The sequence below is a fragment of the Rhincodon typus genome, chromosome 16, assembly GCF_021869965.1.
Source record: "Rhincodon typus isolate 14 chromosome 16, sRhiTyp1.1, whole genome shotgun sequence".
Taxonomy (NCBI): Eukaryota; Metazoa; Chordata; class Chondrichthyes; order Orectolobiformes; family Rhincodontidae; genus Rhincodon; species Rhincodon typus.
The window spans coordinates 18,217,138-18,240,598 of record NC_063347.1 but is presented as its reverse complement, the minus strand read 5'-3'; the positions used below and the strand labels follow the sequence as shown (position 1 = coordinate 18,240,598).

Sequence of the window (23,461 nt, the reverse complement as noted above, 5' to 3'; positions counted from 1 at the left end):
ATATAACATGATTATTTCCCTCATGAATCTTAATTTCTTTACTCAAAGATTCTGAACATTGCTGATTTTTAAATCTTGTTCAGACAAATGGCCATCTGCCTTCACTGATGAAGGGAATGGTAAATAATGAGTGTCTTGGTATTTTTCAGTAAATGATTCTGGACACCACAGTGAAAGAGAACATCTTTCCTACGTCTACCCTGTCTAATCCTGTTAGAATTTTATATGTTTCTCTGAGATTCCTCCTCAGATAAGGTGACAAAAACTGCACACAGTACTCCAGGTCTGGTCTTAACAAAGCCCTGTGCAGTTGCAGCAAGATGCTGCTATACTCGAATTCTGTTGCTACGAAAGGCAACATACCACTTGCCTTCTCCACCACCTGCATTACCTGAATGCTTACTTTCAGCAACTGGTGTACAAGGACACCCAGGTTTCATTGCACCTCCCCTTTTCCCAATCTATTGCCATTCAACTGATAATCTGCTTGCTGGCTTTTGCAACTACAGTGAATAACCTCATTTTTTTCCACATTAAATTTTGTCATGTATTTGCCTACATACATTTTCATTTTGAGATACTTATGGAAGCACTTGATATCTGTTTCTACATTTCTATCAGCTTTCTCTTGTGCAGTGTTTGTCCTGATTAACCTTTATCATCTCTGCCATTCTTTATATTCAGATCAGTCAACTGATCTACTCTCAGTTTTGTACGGTTACGTGCTTTCTCCTCAGGTTTGATTCACTCACCCATATTCTCCCACCAAGCTTTGTGTCATCTGCAAACTTAAAGCTATGACAGGTAGTTTCTTCATTGAAATCATTATTACGCGTTGTGAAGAGCTTGGGTGCAAGCATTGATCCGTGTTGTACCCGACTCATCACTGCCTACCACTTGGAAAAAGACCTGTTTATTCCTGGAATTTGTTTCCTGCCTGCCAACCAGTTTTCAACTCTTTTCAATACATGATCTCCAAGTCCATATACTTTCATTTTGCATGCTTGTCTCTTATATGAGACTTATGGAAAGCTTTCTGAAAATCCAAGTAAACCACATCAAGTTGTTCCCCCCGTCCATTGTATTAGTTACATCTCCAAAAAATTCCAGTAGATTTGTCAAACATGAGTTTCCATTCATAAGTCCATGCTGACTCTGTCTGATCCTGTCACTATCTTCCAAGTGCTTTGCTATTACATCTTCAAGATGGACTCTAGCATTTTTCCCACTACCAACAGGTCTGTAATTTGCTGTTTTCCCTCTGGTACCTCTCCAATAGTGGGGTTACATTCGCTACAGGAGACAATGGCCTAGTGGTATTCTCACGAGACTATTAATTGAGAGACCTAGGTAAAGTTCTGGGGTCTGGGCAGATAGTGAAGAAGAAGAGAGAGAAGAATTATTTAACAGAGTTTAATGATGACCATAAAGCCATTGTCATAAAAACCCATTTGATTCAAAGAATCCACATTGCAAAAGAGGAGGTGCTGGAGATCTTAAAACATATAAAGGTAGGTAAAACCCCTGGACATTAACGAGTGTATTGCAGGACATTGTGGGATTTTAGGGAAAAAATTGCGGGGAACTCAGCAGAGATATTTGAATCATGAACAGACATGGGTGAGGTGCTCAAACACTGGAGAGAGGCTAATCTTCTGCCTTTTATTTAAGAAAAGCTGCAAGGAAAAGCCAGTAAGTGACAGACCAATGAGCCTGACGTCAGTGGCATAGGTTGTTGGAGTGGATTCTGAGAGACAGAATCTAAATGCATTTGGAAAGGCAAAGACTGAGGAGGGATAGTCAGCATGGCTTGTGCTTGGGAGAATGTATCTCACAAACTTGATGAGTTTTTTGAAGAGGTGACCAAGAAGATTGATGAAGGCAGAGTGGCAGACGTTGGACTTTAGCAAGACCTTCGATAAGGTTCTGCGTGGTAGACTGATTAGTAAGGTTAGATCACATAGAATCCAGGGAGAGCTAGCCAATTGAATACAAAATTGGCTTAATGGGAGGAGACAGAGGTGGTAGAGCGTTGTATTTCAGACTAGAGGCCTGTGACCTGCAGTGTGCCACAAGGATCAGTGCTGTGTTCACTGTTGTTTGTCATTTATATAAACGATTTGGATGAGAATGTAGGAGCCATGGTCAGTAAGTTTGCGGATGATTCTAATATTGGTGGATAGTGAAGAAGGTTATCTCAGACTACAACAGAATCTTGATCAACTGGCCAGTGGGCCGAGGAATGGCAGGTTCCATTCAGATAAATGCAAGGTGATGCATTTTGTTAAGACAAACTTGGGCAGGACTTCAACAATTAGTGGTCCTAGAGGGTGCTGTTGAACAGAGAGACCTAGGGATGCAGGTGCATACTTCCTTCAAAGTGGCATCCTAGATAGACAGGGTGGTGAAGAAGGCGTTTGGCACCCTTGCCTTCATCGGTCAGAGCATTGAGTACAGGAGTTGCGACATCATGTTCCAGCTGTACAAGACATTGGTCAGGTGGTAAGGCCACATTTGGTTTACTGCATACTATTCTGGTTGCCCTGCTGTAGGCAGGATGTTATTAAACTGGAAAGGGTGCAAAAAAGATTCACAAGGATGTTGCCAAGACTGGACGGTTCGAGTTATAAAGAGAGGCTGAATAGGCTGGGACTTTTTTCCTTGGACTGTAAGAATTTGAGGGGTGACCTTATAGAGGTTTATAAAATCATGAGGGGTATGGATAGGGTGAATAGCCTTGGTCTTTACCCCTGGAGTAGGGGAGTCTGAAACTAGTGGGCATACGTTTAAGGTGAGAGGGGAAAAATTAAAAAGGGATCTGAGGGGCCTCTTTTTAATGAGCTTCCAGAAGAAGTGCTAGAGGTGAGTATAATTACAACATTTAAAAGACATTTAGACATGTACATGGATGGGAAAAATTTAGAGGGATGTGGGCCAAATGCAAGCAAATGGGACTAGTTCAGTTTAGGAAACCTGGTCGGCATGGATGAGTTGAGCCGATGGGTCTGTTTCTGTGCTGTATGACTCAATCACTGTATGAAATTAATGCCTTTCTGGGAAGGAAGGCTGCTGTTCTTACCTGGTCTAGGCTCCAGACCGCAGCAATGTTGTTGACACTTGAATGCCTCTGGGACTACTTTCTTAAGTACTCTGCGATGAAATTTATCAAACTGTGGGGACTTACCTGCCTTTACTCTTGTTAGTTTCTCCAACACCATTTTCCTACTAATATCAATTTCTTTCAATTCCTCCTTCCCATTGTGCCATGTCTTCCCCTGCATTTTTGGGATGTTATTTGTGTCTTCCTTTGTGAAAGCAAAACTAAAGTATGAATTTAATTGGTCTTTCATCTCTTTGTTACCCAATCTAAATTCCCCTGTTTCTGACTGTAGGGGACCGATATCCATCTTCACTAATCTTTTTCTCTTCACATACCTATAGAAATTTGTATGTTCCCTGGGAGCTTGCTCTCATACTCTATTTTCATCCTCTAAACCAATCTCTTTTTGTCTCTCTGCTGGAATCTGAACTGTTCCCAAACCTCATGTCTGTTGCTTTTTTAAACTAATTTGTATCCCTTTTCATTGGATTTATTTATACTACCTCTAATTTCCATTGTTAGCCATGGCCTCACCACATTTCCTGTTTATTTTATATACCTGTATGCCAGACTGTGATGAATAACTTCTGCAGTTCGTCCGTGCGCTCTGTAAATATTGCTTATCTACTGTCTTCCTTTTAAATAATGATCCCCAATTTATCATAGCTAGCTTGCACCTTAAACCATCATAATTTCCTTTATTTAAAATCAGGACCCTAATCTCAGAAACTACTCTCTATCTTATTGAAGAACTCTGTCCTATTGGAGTCACTCTTCCCTAATGGATTGTCAATTATTCCTTCCATGTTACACATGTGTTATCAATTCTTAGCATTTTAGTCTCCATCAGAATCTTCACCAAGAATATGTCGCGAATAGAAATTTATCAGTGTTTTTCTATGAGTGGATGATTTGCGATAAATATGCGGTTTGAGGAGACCAGAAAGTTTTGTCAACTTGATAGGACATTACAATTTCTAACAGTGTAGATATTTCTTGAATTAACCTCAACTATAATGCTTTATCCACTACAGTTGTATATTTTGCTAATATTAATGTCTGTGTATGACAAACAGTCCCTTAGAAGTTCTAGTTGAGAGTACCAGATATCCATAAAATGTATTTTAGTAAAAGTCAAAATGCTAAATAGAGGAAAAAGTAGAAAAGTAAGGATGAAATAAAGGAATCTGATACTTGTTACAAATGAGAACAATCATCCAATTTTAATTGAAACTAAAAGAAATTAAGGTTGAGAGCTGACAGAATGCTAACGTTTGTTTTACAAGTAAAGGGTTAAACTGTAAATTAACTTACCAGCATCAGAGCATTGGACTACCCGTATTTGGCACCGACATTTTGAAGGACATTTGAAAAATAGATCATCTAAAGTGGGTTGTGGGGTTGGTGTTGGTTGTGGTTGAATCATATCAGATGAGTTCAGTGGAGGATCCTGGAGCATAATATCGTGCTCTACTAGGAAGTGAAGAAATTCATTCCGAAGTAATGGTTTAGCTGAACATAGAGCCACAATGGATAGCAACAGAAAAGATCTCATATTGAATCCTAGATGGTAATATTTTCCTTCAACAAAATGAAGAAAGAAATAATAAAACAATATTAGAATGTTGCCTGTATTAAAACATAGTTTGTTATCTTGTAGCTATTCCTGAAGAGTTGTGATTACGTTTGGAAGTTGAATATTTAAATCTGATGCAGTGAGTGTTCCACATAATCAGGGCAATAGATATGAAGTAAATTAAGCAACTTAAAGTGAATACTGCTGCTGTGCGACATCCGTTATCTGCCACACTGATTAGTTGCCTGACCTTTTTCAGAGGCAAACCTATTGGCTCAGTGCACAGTCACTAATGCTCCTTTTGCCACCATCATTGTAATTTTTAATTTCTTTTTCTCCTTGCAGAGGTTCCTTTCTACCTTGATAGACAGGGCCATCCTCTGGATCTTATGTAATTCTTTTGCTTTTTCTCAAATCCACCCTTCTAAATCATTTGGAATCACATTTGTCCTGACATTTCAACCCACCAACCCCTGTAGTTGACAGCTAACCTTCTAAAATTTCTGCTATAACCAAGAATGCCCACCAGCAAATGTATGTTCCCTTCCTATCCATTTTCTGCTTTCAGTAGAACTTCGTTTCTCTGGTTCATTCTTGCATTGATCATTCTTCCTCGTCACTTATTCGTTAAATGCTGGAAATGCAGCACATTCTTATTCATCTCTCAGGATGCTGAAGACGTGTTGTGATAAGAAAGTAATGTACGTGTTCTTTGTCAACCTAGTGTATTGTGTTTGTTGCTTATTTTGTAGATATGGTGAGATGTTGTCTTTGTAGTATTGTCACTGGACTAGTGATCCAGGTAATGTTTGGGGATGTGGGTTTGAATTCTGCCACAGCAGCTGGCAGGATTAAAAGTCAAACCATAACCATCAAACCATTGTTGATTGTTATAGAAGCCCACCTAGTTCACTAATGCCCTCTTAAGGAAGGAAAACTGCCATCCTTTCCTGGTCTGGCCTACATGTGATTCCAGACTGCCCCATGAAAAAGCTTCGCAAGCCATTCAGTTGTATCAAACCACTCAAATGTCTCAAAAAAGGAAAGAGAGTGGATGGACTACCTGGTATCAACCTGGAAATGACAATGGCAAACTGTGCAAGGTCCTTCTTATCAACATTTAGGTATAAAGATGCTGCATCACTTCACGGGTGTACTGCCAGGATGGTGTTGCACTGGGAACCCTCAACAGTGACTCCAGACCTAATGAAGTCCCATGTCATCAGTTAAGACATGAGCATGGAAATGTGCTGCAGCTTACTACATAGAGCTTCCTCTCGGCTCATAAATTCACATTCCTTCAGATTGAACACCATTTGAAGGAAGCACTCAGGGTGGCAAGGGATTTCAAATCCATCACCAAGAACACTTGATTGTGCCACTATTGACAAAGCTGACGTGTTCTAAAGGACATGATTGTTGGATTGGGTCTATGGAAGGTGATAAAGGAACAAACAAGTAGGAAAAATATAATTTACCTCATCCTCACCAATGTGCCTGTCACAGATGCCTCTGTCCATGATAGTATCAGTAGGAGTGACCATGGTCATTGAGGATACCCTGCATTGTGTTGTGTGGCATGACCGCCATGCAAATTGCATAGATTTTGAATAGACCTAACCACTCAAAGTTGGGCATCCATGAGGCAATGTGGACCATCAGCAGAAGCAGAACTATACTCGGACATAAGCTGAAACCTGTCTACCGACTCCACCTTTACCATCAAGCCAGGGGAATCAACCTTGGTTCAGTGAAGAGTGCAAGGTTGCATGCCAGGTGTTGCAGATTCTAGAAACATCGGAATATGTATGCTGTTGAATTTGCTGTGCCGCTAGCCAAGCTGTTTCAGTACAGTGACAACAATCGACAATGAGGGAAATTGCCTGCTATGCCCTGTGATCAAAAAGTAGAACAAATCCAATCAGTTAATTACCAGATCATCAGTCTACCCAGTCATCAGTGAAGTGATGGGAAGAGGTCATCACAGTGCTATCAATGAGCACTTGCTTTTCAATTACCTGCTCGCTGACATTCAGTTTGCGTCCTGCTAGGGCCACTCAGCTTCTGACCTCATTACAGCCTTCTTTCAAATGTTAACAAAAGAGCTGAATTCAGAGATGAGATGAAAGTGACTGCGCTTGACATCAAAGCAAGTTTGAATGAGTGTGGCATGAAGGAACCCTTGCAAAGAACCCTAACAAAACTAGAGTTAATGAGAATTGGGGAAATTGCTCCATTGATTTGAGTCATTCCTGGAGCTAAGGAAGATGGTTGTGGCTTTTGGAGGTCAGTCATCTCAGCTCCAGGATATCTCTGCAGGAGTTCCTCAGAGTCGTGAGCTTCAGCTTCTTCTTCAGTGACCTTCCATCCACCAAAAGGTCAGAAGTGAGGATTTTCACTCATGATTGTCCAATGTTGAACACCATTTGTGAGTCTCCAGATACTTAAGGAGTCCATTTCCAAATGCAGCAAAACCTGGACAATACCCAGATTTGGACTGACAATTGACAAGTACCAGGCAATAACCATCTCCAACAAGAAAGACTTCAACCATCACCCCTTGACATTCAATGGCATTATAATCACTGAACCCCACACTTACAACACCCTGTGAGTTAGCATTGACCAGAAACTGAACTGGATTCTCCATTTAAATACTGTAGATGCAAGGGCAGATCAGAGGCTTGGAATCCTGCAGACAGTAACTCAACTTCTTTTAAAGCCTGCCTGCCATCTCCAAGGCACAAGTTAGGAGTGTGATAGAGCACCCCCTACTTGCCTGTGTGAGTGTAACTTTAACAATATTTGAGACGCTTGGCACTATCCAGATCAATGCAGCCTGTTCCATTGGTACCACGTTGACAGACACAGTCACTTCACCACCATCAATCGGTAGCAGCAGTGTGTATCATCTAAAGGAAACTGCAGAAATTCACCAGGGCTCCTCAGACAGTACCTTCTCGACTCTGAAACACTTCCATACAGTAGAACAAAGGAAGCAAATAAATGGGAGTACCACAACCTGCAAGTTCCCCTCCAAGCCACTCACCATCCTGACTTCGAAACATTTTGCCATTCCTTCAGTGTCAGTGGGTCAAAAAGCTGGCGCTCCCTCTCTAAAAGCATTGTAGAGGTATCCAACACCAAATGAACTGCAGTGGTTCAAGAAGGTAGCTCACCACCACCTCCTCCAAGGCAACTAGGGATTGGCAAAAATTGCTGATCTAACCAGCGACCATGCATCCCGCAAATGAAGAAAAATGAGATTAAATTTGGATGAGATGACAACTTTGACATGTACTTTCACTCTGTCCTCAAGCATGACACTCCAGATCCCTGTCACTTGCCATCTCAAATCCCTATCCCATGTATGATTTAAACACAAACAAAATCCAAAAGAACTGCAGATGCTGTAAATCAAGATCAAAAACAAAGTTGCTGAAAAGCTCAGCAGGTCTGGCAGCATTGTGAAGGAGAAGACAGACTTAACGTTTCGGGTCCAGTGACCCTTCCTCAGAACTGATGGTGGCTGGGAAAACATCAGTTTATATGCAGAAAATAGGGAGGTGGGTGGGGTAGGGAGTAAATGATAGGATAGAGCCCAAAGAGAGAGAAAGACAGTTGGACAGACAAAGAAGTTGCTAACGATCAGGCTGGGAGGGTGAGTAGTTGTTAATGGGGACTGTTAGTGACTAACAACAGGGGGTGTGTAGTGGCAGGCTATGTGGTAACAAGGCCTGGTGTGTGGGGTGGGGTCTGAGACATGGGAGAGTTTAGGCCCTAAAATTATTGAACTCAATATTGAGTCTGGAGGGCTGCAGGGTCCCCAAGCATAAAATGAGGTGTTGTTCCTCCAGCTTGCGTTGGGCTTCATTGGAACACTGTAGCAAGCCAGAGACAGAGATGTTGGCCAGGGAGCAGGGTGGTGCATTGAAGTGGCAGGCAATAGGTAGTTGAGGGTCTTTTTTGCCAGCAGAACGTAGATGTTCTGCGGAGCGGTCGCCAAGTCTACGCTTCGTTTCCCCAGTGTAGAGGAGACGACATTGTGAGCAGCGAATGCAGTAGACTAGATTCGGGGAAGTGCAGGTGAATGTTGCTTCACCTGAAAGGTATGTTTGGGCCCTTGGATTCTGGGGAGGGAGGAGGTAAATGCACAGGTGTTGTACCTTCGCCGGTTACAGGGGTCAGAGATCTCTGACTCCTCCCTTCCCTTCCTCGACATTTCTGTTTCCATTTCTGGGGATAGACTGGCCATTAATATCCATTACAAACCCACTGACTCCCACAGCTACCTGGACTATACATCCTCACACCCCGCTTCCTGTAAAGACTCCATCCCATTCTCTCAGTTCCTCCGTCTCCATCGCATATGTTCAGATGAGGCCAGCTTCGACAAGGGAGCTTCCGAAATGTCCACCTTCTTCCTCAAACGAGGATTCCCCAGCTCCGTTATCGACAGGGCCCTCAACCAGGTCCGACCCATCTCCCACACTTCCACCCTCACCCCTTCTCTTCCCTCCCGCAACAGCGATAGGGGTTCCCCTCATCCTCACCTACCATCCCACCAGCATCCACATCCAGAAGATCATCAGACGTCATTTCCGCCACCTCCAGCAAGATGCCACCACCAGACACATATTCCCCTCCCCTCCCTTGTCTGCCTTCCGCAGGGACCGTTCCCTCCGGGACACCCTGGTCCACACTTCCATTACCCCCAACACCTCCCCTCAGCCCTACGGCACCTTCCCCTGTAACTGGCAAAGGTGCAACACCTGTGCATTTACCTCCTCCCTCCCCAGAATCCAAGGGCCCAAACATACCTTTCAGGTGAAGCAACACTTCACCTGCTCTTCCAAGAATCTAGTCTACTGCATTCGCTGCTCACAATGTGGTCTCCTCTACATTGGGGAAACGAAGCGTAGACTTGGCGACTGCTTCGCAGAACATCTACGTTCTGCTGGCAAAAAAGACCCTGAACTACCTATTGCCTGCCACTTCGATGCACCACCCTGCTCCCTGGCCAACATCTCTGTCTCTGGCTTGCTACAGTGTTCCAGTGAAGCCCAACGCAAGCTGGGGGAACAGCACCTCATTTTCCACTTGGGGACCCTAACAGCCCTCCAGACTCAATATTGAGTTCAATAATTTTAGGGCTTAAACTCTCCCATGTCCCAACCCCCCACCCCACACACCAGGCCTTGTTACCACATAGCCTGCCATTACACACCCGCTGTTGTTAGTCACTAACAGTCCCCATTAACAACTACTCACCCTCCCAGCCTGATCGTTAGCTACTCCTTTGTCTGTCCAACTGTCTTTCTCTCTCTTTGGGCTCTATCCTATCATTTACTCCCTACCCTACCCACCTCCCTATTTTCTGCATATAAACTGATGTTTTCCCAGCCACCATCAGTTCTGAGGAAGGGTCACCGGACCCGAAACGTTAACTCTGTTTTCTCCTTCACAGATGCTGCCAGACCTGCTATGATTTAAACTCACTGTCTTTGATCATATAACTTCCAATGTTACTCAACATATTTTCCAAGCCTATATTTTGATTTCTCTGTTAAGTACTTTAAAGCCATCTGACCTTAATTACTTACAGATTTTAATTGGAGCATTCATTTTCTCTTTGGCAGGCAATCCTGGCAATGTGGTATATTGTGTCAACACATTTCAGGGTGGTGGAGGAAAAAATGAATGTGAACGCTGTATCAATTCATTGTGCAGTCAGGATGGTCTGTATCCTCCAAGACAAAAAATGTTTGCTTCTAGGTTTTTGGCCCACTGAAGCTTCTTCTGATTTGCTGCTTATCCATCATTTAATATTTGCCAGCCAGAGCTTCCATTTTGCCATCCATTCTCTGTACCTCGTAAATGTCTTGGTCTCTAATACTATTATCACATCTGCCATTTAAATGTCATCTGTTTTAAGTTGAAGCACTTGCTAGTGATTCTATTTTCATCTGTATTCCCTCACCCTTTTCTTTTAATATTGTGCATCTGTACTATCTCCATTTTCGATGAAGAGTCTGCATCTGAAGCATCAACTTTTCTGTTCTTTTCACAGATAATTTTGCTTTTACAATATGTTAATGATGCTGTATTGCATTTTTGTTAAAGAAAGCAATGTCTCTCTAATGAGCACCATAGAGTGCATGACTTTTAGCATGTAGATATCATAAAAGTGCATAGGAATGTTGTTTTGCGGTCATGCCTTTGATTCAAGCTTTGAGTTGCATTTGTGAAAAAGCATTTGGCCACACTGTCTGTCTTTTATTTGTCTTAATGTTTACATGACTATTAACCCCTTGATTACTGACTATTTTCTGTACTAATGTTCTATCACCTAAAAGTAATTTTGGAAATTCCTCTGCTAATTTTGTTCTGCAAGGAATAGTTTTTTCAGAAGTGCAGTGGAAACCTTATACAATGTTTTGCTTCCAGATAAGATAGCTTCGAGGGCATACCATTTTGAATGATGATTGACTTGAAACACTCGATAAAGATGATTAATGTTAACTAAATTCAGTGCTAAAAATGGAAATTAATCACTGCTTTTTTGAGGAGTAGTTTGCTGAAGAACCTGGTACTCACAGACAGTGTTCCTATTTCAGAGCATCCTGTATGGTCTGCGAATCCTACAAGTGAAAAAGCAAATTTTTTTCTAACAATTTGCATTGCAATGCTTTTTCTAATTTACAAAAAAATCTCCTTTATGGAAGGGCAAGAGTACCCTTCTCTTTTAAGAAATTAATTGGTTGTGTCTAGCCAAAGGAGCTGGTGTGGAGCTGTCCTGTCTATGAGCTGGAAGGTCCAGTGTTCAACTTGTTGGTGATGAAAAAACCCATTGCAGGTCAGCCAAAGTGTATTTCTGCCAGTCCCCAACCTGAATAAATGGATTGGTTAGTGGTTGGAAGGATATCTAAACATGTTGGTTGATAGTCAGATGACCAGCCAGCACGTTTGTGACCTTGTGTAACATGGGAAAGCTAAAAGAAGAGGGACTGGATGTCTTTGCCATGCATTCAATTTTTTACAGATAACAAGGAAGAGCGCTGAAAAAAAAACAGAAGTTGTTCAGCGGGTCTGGCAGCATCTGTGGAGAAAAAGCAGAGTCAACATTTTGAGACCAGTTTTGTTTCAGACTTCAAGCATCCTCAGTTCTTTGGTTTTGTTGAATAAGAGAACTGCTCTGATACCTGGGAGCATCCTGTAGTCAGAAAACATTTTCCTTTGGATGGTAGAACAAGTTATTTGCTGAGCTTACTAACACTGGCAGGAGCTCAAAAATGAACCATATTAAATTATCTTTCATGCACTCTGCCTGATTCTTCTTTCCTTAAAAGTTAATGAAGTGGAAATCACGTATTAATTATAATCGGCATCTGATGAGTGAGTCTTACAACCCTACAGAAGTTGAAAGCCATCCTTCTCAATTTTAGAACTCCTCAAGGAAAAACCTAGAAATCAATGACACTTATTGAAGATAAAAACCGAAAGAACTGTGGATGTTGTAAATCAGGAACAAAAACAGAAGTTGCTGGAAGCTGAGCAGGTCTGGCAGCATCTGTGGAGAAAAAATCAGAGTTAACGTTTTGGGTCCAGTTATGCTTGCTCAGAACTTACTGAGGATGTTGGATAGTAAATACAAGATAAAGTTTACTTATTAGAACATTTGTTTGAAAGGGTTTTCAAGGGAGATTTGACCATTTTTCTTTCAATTAAAAGCATATGATTGCTACCTCAAGTTTTTTCAGTTTCGATGAGTTTAGTGGCATAAATTTAAGGTCTGGTGTATGCAAGGTAGAGAAAAAACAATGGTTGGACTGAATTTTAGGACAAAGATGTTATCGTTGTATGAATTGGTATTATTTGGGTAATTAATAGGAGTTTATGTCATAATAAGGTATGACAATATAAAATAAACAGATGCCCAGTATTTTGCAAGAGGTTATAATAGAAATGTAAGCATTCGCTGAGGATTGTGTTGCTTATATGAGTATATTCAGTCCAAATTTTATCTAACTTAGTTTCAATCTGTTACTTTCTATTGCAGTAACACTTAGATGTCTCTTTCATTTTAAGATTTCAACATGTTGTAGAATATTAAAAATACATATCAGAACAACTATGAATATTTGTTGCCACAAATACAGTTTTGATGAATCTAATTTCCTATTTGTGGTGATGTTGTCATGTTGAACATATACTTGACCAATCCTAATACATTAATGCTTCTACAATTAGAACAACTTGCTCCAATTGTTTCCAGTTGGTATTTATAGTTCAAAATCACACTTTACAACTTTACCCTCTTGAAAGCTGGTGTAGAAACTCATACACCCAATTGGGCATTGTATTTTAACCTGTAACAACTCACAGTGCTTGCAAAAGCCCTCATTCCCACTGCCTCACACCCTGGCTCTTTTGCCAATAATCTAATAGGATCTGTGAATGTTCAAAAATGTACTTAAAGCAATAACAAAATACAAAATTTGATTAGCACTTGTGGAGAAAGAGGTTTTTGCTGGTGTCCTTTTATTAAGATCTTTTTACGCATTAGCTTGCAAGAGGAACTCAGAAGTTTCATCAAATAGAATCCCGATAGTGTGGAAGCAGGCCATTCACCCATCAAGTCCACACTGACCCACCGAAAAGCACTCCACTCAACTCACAACCTTACTCTATCTCTGGAAGCTTGCATCCTATGGCCAATCCACTTAACCTGCACATCTTTGAAAGGTGGGAGGAAACCCACGTAGACACAACGAGAATGCGCAATCTCCACACAGTCGCCTTAGGGTGGAATTGAACCCGGGTCCCTGACGTTGTGAGGCAACTGCGCTAACCACTGAGCCGTCGTGCTGTCTTAATGTTGTCATGTATTTTGTCCAGTAAGGAGCATTACTTTTTAAGAATAATTCAACTGTAAAAATGGACACTACTTTGCATTGTGTTTCAATATTTATACTCATCTAGTTGAAGTGCATTTTTGCTTTACGATTTTTTTTATCATGAGCAATATTTTAAGTCATTTCAAAATTTAGAGTTTTGAACATGAAATGCATCTAAAATAACTTCCTCAACCATGATCAAATCGTTTCTCACGACAATAAGTAAAGTGTAGGATCCATTTGACTCACAATGTATTTGCAAACATAGAAGATTTTCACAATTCGTATATTTGGTGTGTCTGGATGTTCAAACGCTTTCAGGACATCCCAATGAGTTTCACAACCAATTATTAATATATATTCAAGAAATAAATGGAAAATCACAAAGCACAGCTTGAATACCTGATTTCTACTTTACTGATCAATATTTTAAATTAATTTAATGTATATGTTAAAACATTTTTAAAAAGTAAATGCCTTTGAAATTTCTACATACCTGAGACAAGCTTAGATGATACTGCTGTTGCTACAAAATCGTGCAGTTTCATGTAGATTTTTATTCCAACATCGATCATGCAAAGAAATCTATGGAAATTAAATCAAATGATACTTATAATTGAAAAAGAAATGTTCCTTTATATAAAAAGGAGGATCCTTTCCAGCAATCAGATAATGTTCAAACAGAAGTGCTCATGGATCATCACTTCATGCAACTCTCAACCAAATACCAAAAATGCAATTTAAGAGCTCATGTGTTTCCCATCTGTTTTTGAAACTCAGCCAAAACATTTCTGTGGATTTCTGAATAGTTTCTATGATAGCTATAAAACCCTGTGGCTCAGTGTGGATGATGAAAAAAAGAATGGCATCCTGCCATTTTAAATATTATTGTTATAGGTACAAATCCTTCTGACCACTTGCAGTTAGGACAGAAATCTTAAGTAGTTGCTGTGTACTTTACTGTGTAGTTTACTTTTTCATTTCCATATCTAGACACATACACTTTATATATATCATACATATCTATGGAAAAGATTTCCATGTTAATGCAACTGTCATGCAGTTTGTTCGCAGATTTACTCTTTTGGAATCAGAATTTCTTTGCTGTGACCATTATTGAATCATCCAACTATTGTTGTATCCACGTATATGCAATAAATATGATGAAAGCAATGTATTGCAAAAAACATTTAAATAATTTATTTGAAGCTTTTAACTACTGGATAAAACCTGTTAAGTAATTGAGGTGAATGGCCGTAGGAAGAATCTCATCTACACTGCTCTCTGCAGATAGTCTGTAGTTTATACCTAATAAACATAATGGGACTTGGAGCACTCTGTAAAAGAGGATAGTGGAATTCCTTTACACGGATCTTTAACTGAGTGGACCTTTTCCCCGTATAGGAAGCACAAGCCACAGAAATACAGTAGGAGATTGTAATTGTGGAAGAATTGCGGTATTTATATCATTGACAGCCAGAAGACTGGAGGTAGGTTAATGTGGTGCCATTGTTTAACAAAAGACTGTAAAGAAAAGCCAGGGAACTATAGGCTGGTGAGCCTTAGGTCAGTGATAGCTAAGTTGTTGAAGGGGATTCTGAGGGACAGGATTTACATGCATTTGAAAAGGCAAGGGCTGTTTAGGTCAGCATGGCTTTGTGCATGGAAAATCATGCCTCATTAACTTGGTTGAGCTTTTTGAAGAGGTTACCAAGAAGATTGATGAAGGCAGAGCAGTAGGTGTCTGTATGGACTTCAGAAAAGCATTTGATAAGGTTCCACATGGTAGACTGGTCAGCAAGGTTAGATCACATGGGATGAAGGGGGAGCTAGACAATAGGATACAAAATTGGTCTGAAGATAGGTGATGAGGGTGATGATAGAGGGTTGCTTTTCATACTGGAGGCCCATGACCAGTGGTGTGCCACAAGGATCAGTGGTGAGTCCATTGTTTTTCATCATTTGTATAAACGATTTGGATGTGAATATAGGAGGCATGGTTAGTAAATTTGCAGACGACACCAAAATAAGTGGTGTAATGGACAGAGAAGAAGGTTATCTCAGAGTACAACAGGACCTTGATCAGATGGGCCAATGGACAGAGGAGTGGCAGATAGAATTCAGTTTAGATAATTCAGTGCTGCATTTTGGTGAGGCAAATCAGGACAGGGTTTACACAGTTAATGGTAGGGCCCTGGGTTGTGTTGCCGAATAAAGGGACCTAGCAGTGCTGGTGCTTAATTCCTTGAAATTGGACTTGCAGGTAGACAGAGTGGCAAAGAAGGCATTTGGCACGCTTGCCTTCATTGGTCATAATATTGAGTTTAGGATTTGGGATGTCAAGTTGCAGCTGTATAAGATATTGGTGAGACCACTTTTAGATTACTGCATACAATTCTGGAAGGATGTTAAACTTGAGAGGGTGCAGAAAAGATTTACAAGTTTGTGAAGAAAAAAATCACAGTTAACGTTTCAGGTCCGGTGACCCTTCCTCAGAACTCTGACTTTTTTCTTCATAGATGCTACCAGACCTGCTGAGCTTTTCCAGCAACTTATGTTTTTGTTCCTGATTTACAGTCTCCGCAGTTTGCTCAGTTTTTACAAGGATGTTGCCAGGACTAGAGTGTTTGAGTTACAGGGAGAAGCTGAATAGGCTGGGGCTTTTTTCCTGGAGCATTGGGTGACCTTATAGAAGTTTGTAAAATCATGAGGGAGCATGACTAGGATGAATATCCAAGGTCTTTTATATGGGGTGGGGGAGTCCAAAACTATAGGGCATATCTTCAAGGTGAGAGGGGAAAGATTGAAAAAGGACCTGAGGGATAACTTTTTCACACAGAGGGTGGTACATGTATGGAAAGAGCTGCCAGAGGAACTGGTGGAGGTGGGTACAATTACAACATGATAAAAGGCATCTGGATGGGTAGAAGATTGGAAGGGTTCAGAGGGATATGGGCCAAATGCTGGCAAATGAGTCTAGATCAGATGGGATCCGTGGTCAGCTTGGACATATTGGACCGAAGGGTCTGTTTCCATGCTGTATGACTCCATGTGCCAGCTGTCACTGCCTGTGGAGCATACCCTAAGATGTTAGAGACCGCCTGCCAAGACAGAAGTCCAGAGTAACAAACGGTGAGCTGGAGACACTAGGAATCTGCTCTAACATGAATGTGAGTTTCTTGCATGACAGAATAGAAAACTTCATGTAAATGATGCAAGACTAGGAAGTAATGAAATGTAAAAGCATGCAAATAGGTCTATTACTACTCATTCATAAGAGCCTAATCTTGTCATTCAAACCTTGGATGGAATGATCTTTTTTCCCTCCAATGTCAAGTATCTAATTTTTACAATCATGCAATATTTTCCCAACCAACTTTGCCCATGCCATGCAGGAGCTAGAATGATTTAACCCAGTGTCACATCCTCTTTTTAAAGTTGCCTAAGCTAACATTAGTTAGGTTAATTTTGGTTTCACTTGCGAATTACCATACTCCACACTAACATGAAATATGCAGAACAAGTAGTGTAATTAGAGTTGATTGATTTAACACGTACATTGTTATTTCGTTTTCCTATACAAATTTCTTCACACAGTGCTACCCCAAGTTTGATGGTTTGGACGTTTTTCTCAACTGTTCCCTGTCTGTTTTACCCTATTCCCTCAGAAGGATAGAAGTTTAATTTCATAATCTGAACTGTCATTCTACTTCAATTCTAATGCAAACTACATACTTGGACATGATGTGTTCTAGAGGAGATCTTAAGCTAAAGCCTTGTCTGCCTGTAATACTTATTCAGATCAAAATTGAGGGGCCTCATGACATTACTGGAAGAGCATGGTGTTCTCTCACGTCCTTCCTAAGTTTTCTCCTCCTATCACTGCTATCAAAACAATAAGTTTGTGCACGCATAATTATTGCATGGTTGTATAGATGTCCTGGAGAGCAGAGCATGACTGGACCAGCCAAATAAATATAGTAATTTACAAGAGCTGGTCAGAGGCTGGGAATTTTGTGGTGAATTGACCCATACAAATTAGGAACAGAGTAGACCTTTTGTTGTCTTGAGCTTTGTCCACCATACAGAAAAATCATAACTAATCAGATTATTCCATATTCCTACCTGTCCACAGTATCCTGTCATCCCTTTGCCTTTCAAGAATCCAAATGTTTCTATCTTGAAAAGATTCAAAGACTGTGTTTCCACTGCCTTTTGAGAAAGAGTCCAAAAGAGTCTCAACCCTCTGTGAGTAAAAATTTCTCCCCATTTCCATCTCAAGTGGGTGAACCCTTGTTTTTAAACAATGACATTTAATTCTAGATTCTCTTACAGGATGGAGCATCCTTTTCATCCTGTCAGATCCCCTCAGTATATTATTTTTCAACGAAGACTGAGCAGAAGTGGTGGCACAATGGTATACAGTCAGGAGAGAGCTGATCTAGGTGTCCTCAACATTTTCTCTGGACCCCATGACTTCTCATGGCATCAGGTTAAATATGGTCAAGGAAACCTCCTACAAATTACCATGTATAGCTCCATGTTGAACAGTACTGAGGGTGTTACTCTGGGTGGAGGATTTCTACCACCAAGTGTTGCTCGGCAGCATCACTATTAACCACACTAGTCAAATTGTAAAGGACATAGCTGATAGTCTGGCTCTACATAAGGTTATAAAGGAACCAACAAGAGGGAAAACTGTACTTGACCTCGCAATTAATCATTCATCTGTCTGTCATTGGTGCATCTGTCTCTTGACAGTATCAGTAAGAGGAATGGCCACACAGTCTTTGTGGAGATGAAGTCACATCTTCACATTGAGAATATCCTCCGTAGTGTTGGTTGACACTATCACTGTACTGAATGGGATAGACTTCAAACAGATGTAGCACCTCAAGACTGTACATCCATGAAGTGCTGTGGGCCATCAAAAGCCGTCAGATTATACTCCAGCACAATCTGGAATCGAACAGCCCAGCTTGTCCCCCACCCTACCTTTACCTCCAAGACATGTATTCAACCCTGCAGAAGGGCATTGGTATGGACCAGACCAAATCCCCTTCAAATATATCAAGGAGATAGCCTAGCCCCTAACTTTATATTATTTTATTTAAAGTCACGTGTATAGTGCAGTGTTCCAAATGTAATTCGATTGATCACACTTCTTGGCTTTAAGCAAAACACATTTTATTCTTACACCATTGTTGAAATACAATCCAAAGATAGAAGAATTGGTCCAACTTTAACTCTATCGGAAAACTTAACAGAACAGTAGATTATTTACTGCTAAACAGCAACTGTCGCAATATTGTGTCATCCCATAAACACATCCTTGTCAAAGGCAAATTCAGCAAAATAGATTGTCTCACGTGCAATGTTTCTCCAGTACAGGAGGAAAGAACATCAAGAGAAAATTGTGGCAAAGAGAGACAGAACTCGAGCGTTTTGCTGCAGACGGAAAGATGTATGACAGTTTCAAAACCCCAACAACTACCAAAAGCTAAACTAAAACCCTGGTTCTGTGGGAGCCTGACTCCACCCTCTCATGCTGCTCCTATTGTTCCAACATTAAAAAAAAACCAAAGCTTCACAAACTGTTTATTGGCTTGGAACAGACCATTCCTCCATCTCAAACTCTCTTCGTAAAATCAAAAGGACAAAATGCACCTTTTAAAGCAATAATACTTCACAGCATGCCCATAGCACACCAGGCATGCCTACAAATGAGATATCGTCTGGTGAAGTTACAAAACAGACTGACTTGCATGCCAAAGTATACGCAGCAAGTGATAGAGTCAAGCAATTCCGCAGACAGCTTATCAGATTTAAGTTCTGCAGTCCTGCCACATGTAGTTAGGAATGGTGGTGGACAATTAAATAACTTATTGGAGGAGTAGGAGGCTACACAAACACTTCAGTAATGGGGGAACCCCTACATACATATTACCCAGTGCATCAGTTAAGACTGAAGCATTCACAGCTGCTGAATAGATTATGCATCTTGGCCTCCTCCAGTGGTCTCCCAGCATCACAGCCAAGTCAGTTCACTTCACTCCACTCTTGATATATTGATATTAAGAAACAGTTGGAGGTGTTGGATACTGCAAAGGCTATAGGCCCTGACAACTTTTTGGCAATAGTACTGAAGACCAGTGGTCCGGGACTTGGTGTGGCCCCAACAAAACTGTTCTAATGCAGGTACAACACTGGCATCTGCCCAGCATGTGGAAAATTGCCTAGGTACATCCTATATAGAAAAAAAGGACAAATCCAACATGGCCACTTTCAGTCCACTTTCATTGGTGGAAAGTCTCATCAAGATCTGCTTAGCAATAACGCACAGGTTGAAAGGTTGATTTGGTTTGGCTGTCTGCCTCTGTGTAATAACTGTATGTTAATTCTAGTTTTCATACATTTATATTAAACCCCTTTGTGATACAGCGGACCTCTTGTTTACCAGGGAATAAAAGTATTTATAAATAGTACCATTCTTGGATTGAGTACAGAGCCCGATAATAATTCTTATGACAAGTCACTATGGTTTGTTGTCTTTTCAGTTGATCTTCTTTTAACATATGGAAATAAAATTAGTTATATTTTCATCATCCATTCGACTGAAGACAGTGTCTCATCTGATAATAGCTGGAAAGTTACTGACTGTTGCTATGAAAAACATTTGTCAAATGCTCTTAATACATGTATAGAGTGAAGTTTGGCAGTTTCTCATTCAATCTTCACAACTCCCATTAATAACTACTTTCAAAATCTGAACTTCTATTGGGCTTGTTTGTGAGCTCAACTTTCTATCTCTCCATGGTATTTGGCTTAATCAGTGTTTTCAACTACAATAACTAATGTTGAAGATTTAACATCACATTCAACTAACCTTGTGATAACATATAAATATATCATTTCAGTGATAAAATATGTCACTAAGACTTCATACTATTGATGGAAAAAGACATATTTGTCAAAGCTTTTCACCTTGCACTCATCAGAAAACTGTCAGAATAAAATTACAGATTACATTTCTGAAGAAGCCTGAAGTGAAATGTCTTCTCAGATATTAAAAAAAGGTCAGGAGTTGCAATTTGCATTGCCATTCCACAAAAATCCAGCCCATCGTCTCTCAGATACCCGAAAATCATCCCAGCCATTGTCAAAAGAAACGGCACAAACCTTTTTCAGATAACTACAGAACAAAGAATCTCCAGCCAACTATTCAACTGCCAAAGTCAACAATTGACTTTAATCAGAACAATTGACTTTAATCAGAACAATTGACTTTAATCAGAACAATTGACTTTTACGAGATTGTAGACATGCTCACCGAGCCAGTGGGTTTGGTTGCAAGCGTTTCATCACCCTGCTCGGTAACGTATTCAGTTTCTGTCCTGTTAAATGATCCACAACACATTGCAGCAACCCGAACTACACAAAGCAGAACTGGAACATTTATATGGAGTCTTCAAAAGAAATGTACACCCGAAAAGCACAGACCGCAGTTACGTTCAAGACAGATCACAACAGGAAGACACAACACAACCAGACTCGCTAATCACCCTACCATACATCAAGGGCATTTCAGAGATGACCACAAGACTATTCAGACCCCTAGGTATCAGAGTAGCCCACAAACCAACAACCACGCTACGACAGCTACTGACGAAAGTAAAGGATCCCATATCCAAAACCAGCAAAACTGGAGTTATATACAAAATACCATGCAAGGACTGTGAGAAACACTATGTAGGCCAAACCGGAAGAAAATTGACTATATGGATATATGAACACCAATTAGCCACCAAGAGACACGACCAATTCTCTCAAGTCTCACAATTCTCTCACACGGACAATCAGGGTCATGGATTCGACTAGGACAACACATCAATAATCACACAAGCCAAACAGAGACATGCCACGGAATTCCTGGAGGCCTGATATTCTAATCAGAACACCATCAACAAATGCATTGAATTAGACCCTGTGTACAAACCACTGAGAAACAAAACCGGAAGTAATACCAATCACCCCAGCAAACCAAGGTATATAAATAACAAATGGGACAGAACACCGATACTTCACTGGAGGTGCATAGGTGATGTTACCTAGCAGGGTGACGGAACGTTTGCAACCAAACCCACCTTGGCGAGCACGTCTACAACCTTATCCACAACCCAAGCTACAAATCTTCTCAAAAACTTTAAATTGAGTTTAATGCCGCAACGTTTAACAATCCGTTTGTCATGGACAAGCCAAAAGCTGATTTGTACTTTTCTTTTACTTTTAGCTTTTAGACTCCGTTCTCATTTCTAATCTTTGTGTATGTATCTCATCTTGTTATCTTTTCTCACATCTTGTAAGTAATAAGCTCTCTTTTGGCTGCTTTTAAACAAGTATGTTTAGCTCTTAAAAAAGTCCATAAGGGAAAGGTTTCTTCTTGATTTGATTCGACTTATTGTTGTTACATGTACCTCAGTACAGTGAAAAGTTTTGTTTTGCGTGAAGTACAGGGAGATCATAACATACAAGGATATACAGATCATAGGGTGTTTAGACAGAGCGAGGCATACAAGGTTATGGCTGCATAGGAGGTGTACAAAAGCAAGATCAACATTAGATTGGAAATTAGACAGGTCCATTCAGCAATCTGATAACAGTGGGGAAGAAGCTGTTTTTGAGCCTTTTGGTACCTGTGTTTAAGCTTCTGTATCTTCTGCCTGACAGAAGAGGTTGGAAGAGAGTGGGAGGGATCTTGGATGATGTTAGCTGTCTTTCCGGAGAAGTGTAGATGGAGTCCATGATAGTCTGGGCCATGTTCACAATTTTCTGTTGTTTCTTCTGATCCTGGACAGAGTAGTTGCTGTACCAAAAGCTACGATGCATCAAGACAGGATGTTTTCTATGGTGCATCTGTAAAGGTTAGTGAGGGTCCTTAAGGACATGCTGAATTTCCTAAGCCTCCTGAGGAAGAAGAGACGGTTTTGTGCTTTCTTGACCATTGCATTTACGTGGGAGGACCAGATTGTTGGTTACCGTCACTCCAAGGAACTTGATGCTCTCGACCCTCTCCACCTCAACTCTGTTGATGTGGATAGGGGAATGCCCTCCTCCTTTCTTCCTGAAGTCAATGATCAGTTTTTTTAGTTATGCTGACATTGAGAGGGAGATTGTTATCTTTGCACCATGACACCAAGCATTTTATCTCTTTTCTGTATTCTGACTTGTCATTGTTTGATATCCGGCTTCTTTTCAAATTAACCTTGCTGCAACTAACTGAGGGAGGGATTGAGTAAACAAGCAGAGCCAGTTCTTCCCTTCTCACCCAGGAATATAACAATTTGGGGGGTATGCCATTGTAAGGAATAGGAGATCCTTATCCAGGGACCATTCAAAACACTGTGGAAGTCTCAATTGGAAAAAGAATGAAGGCATGCTCAGGAAAACACAAATGAATGCTCTTTCAGGTTGCTACATTTGAGCCCAAAGCAGAGAGAAGAACAAAGGAATCTCTCTCTTTCTCTCAACTTATCACCTCTTGAAAGAATTGTCCAGTGAAATAGCAACCTAGGAAAACATCATTTCACTGAAAACTAAGGGTTGTACAAGAGTCACTATCAATGAGGATACAAGACAACAACTAAACAATTGTGGACTCCGGATTCAATCTCACAACTCAAGGGCTCTAAGGACTTTAGACTGTATCTGCTTTTATTGTTCTTTAACACTTCTTTCTTCTGCATTCTCACTGGTAATAAAGCCTAAACAATTCAGTAGACTTGTAGTCAACACCAAATGATTGATCTATTTGCTTCTGATCACTGTTGCTAACCACAAACCACGTTCTTGCTAAGTATAGAGATAACAAGGTGTAGAGCTGGATGAACA

The 23,461-nt window shown here is 40.6% G+C and overlaps 1 protein-coding gene across 4 annotated transcripts in view; it reads right to left on the bottom strand.

Annotated features, from left to right (window-relative positions):
- The window catches only part of aspn (asporin (LRR class 1)), a 98,899-nt gene extending 84,618 nt beyond the window's left edge, over positions 1-14,281 (bottom strand). For 3 of the 4 annotated variants that reach the window (XR_007263848.1, XM_048606194.1, XM_048606196.1), the window contains exons 1-2: positions 14,070-14,281; positions 4,415-4,681 (exon numbers count right to left, since the gene is read on the bottom strand). Coding sequence is in view for 3 of the 4 variants with exons in the window: in XM_048606194.1 (XP_048462151.1) it covers positions 4,415-4,681; positions 14,070-14,148 (346 nt within the window). In the remaining variant the exon portion in view is untranslated. Of the gene's footprint in view, positions 1-4,414; positions 4,682-11,273; positions 11,318-14,069 lie in introns of all 4 variants that reach the window. The other variant, XM_048606195.1, reaches the window with a different exon arrangement.
- Positions 14,282-23,461: the final 9,180 nt, after the last annotated feature.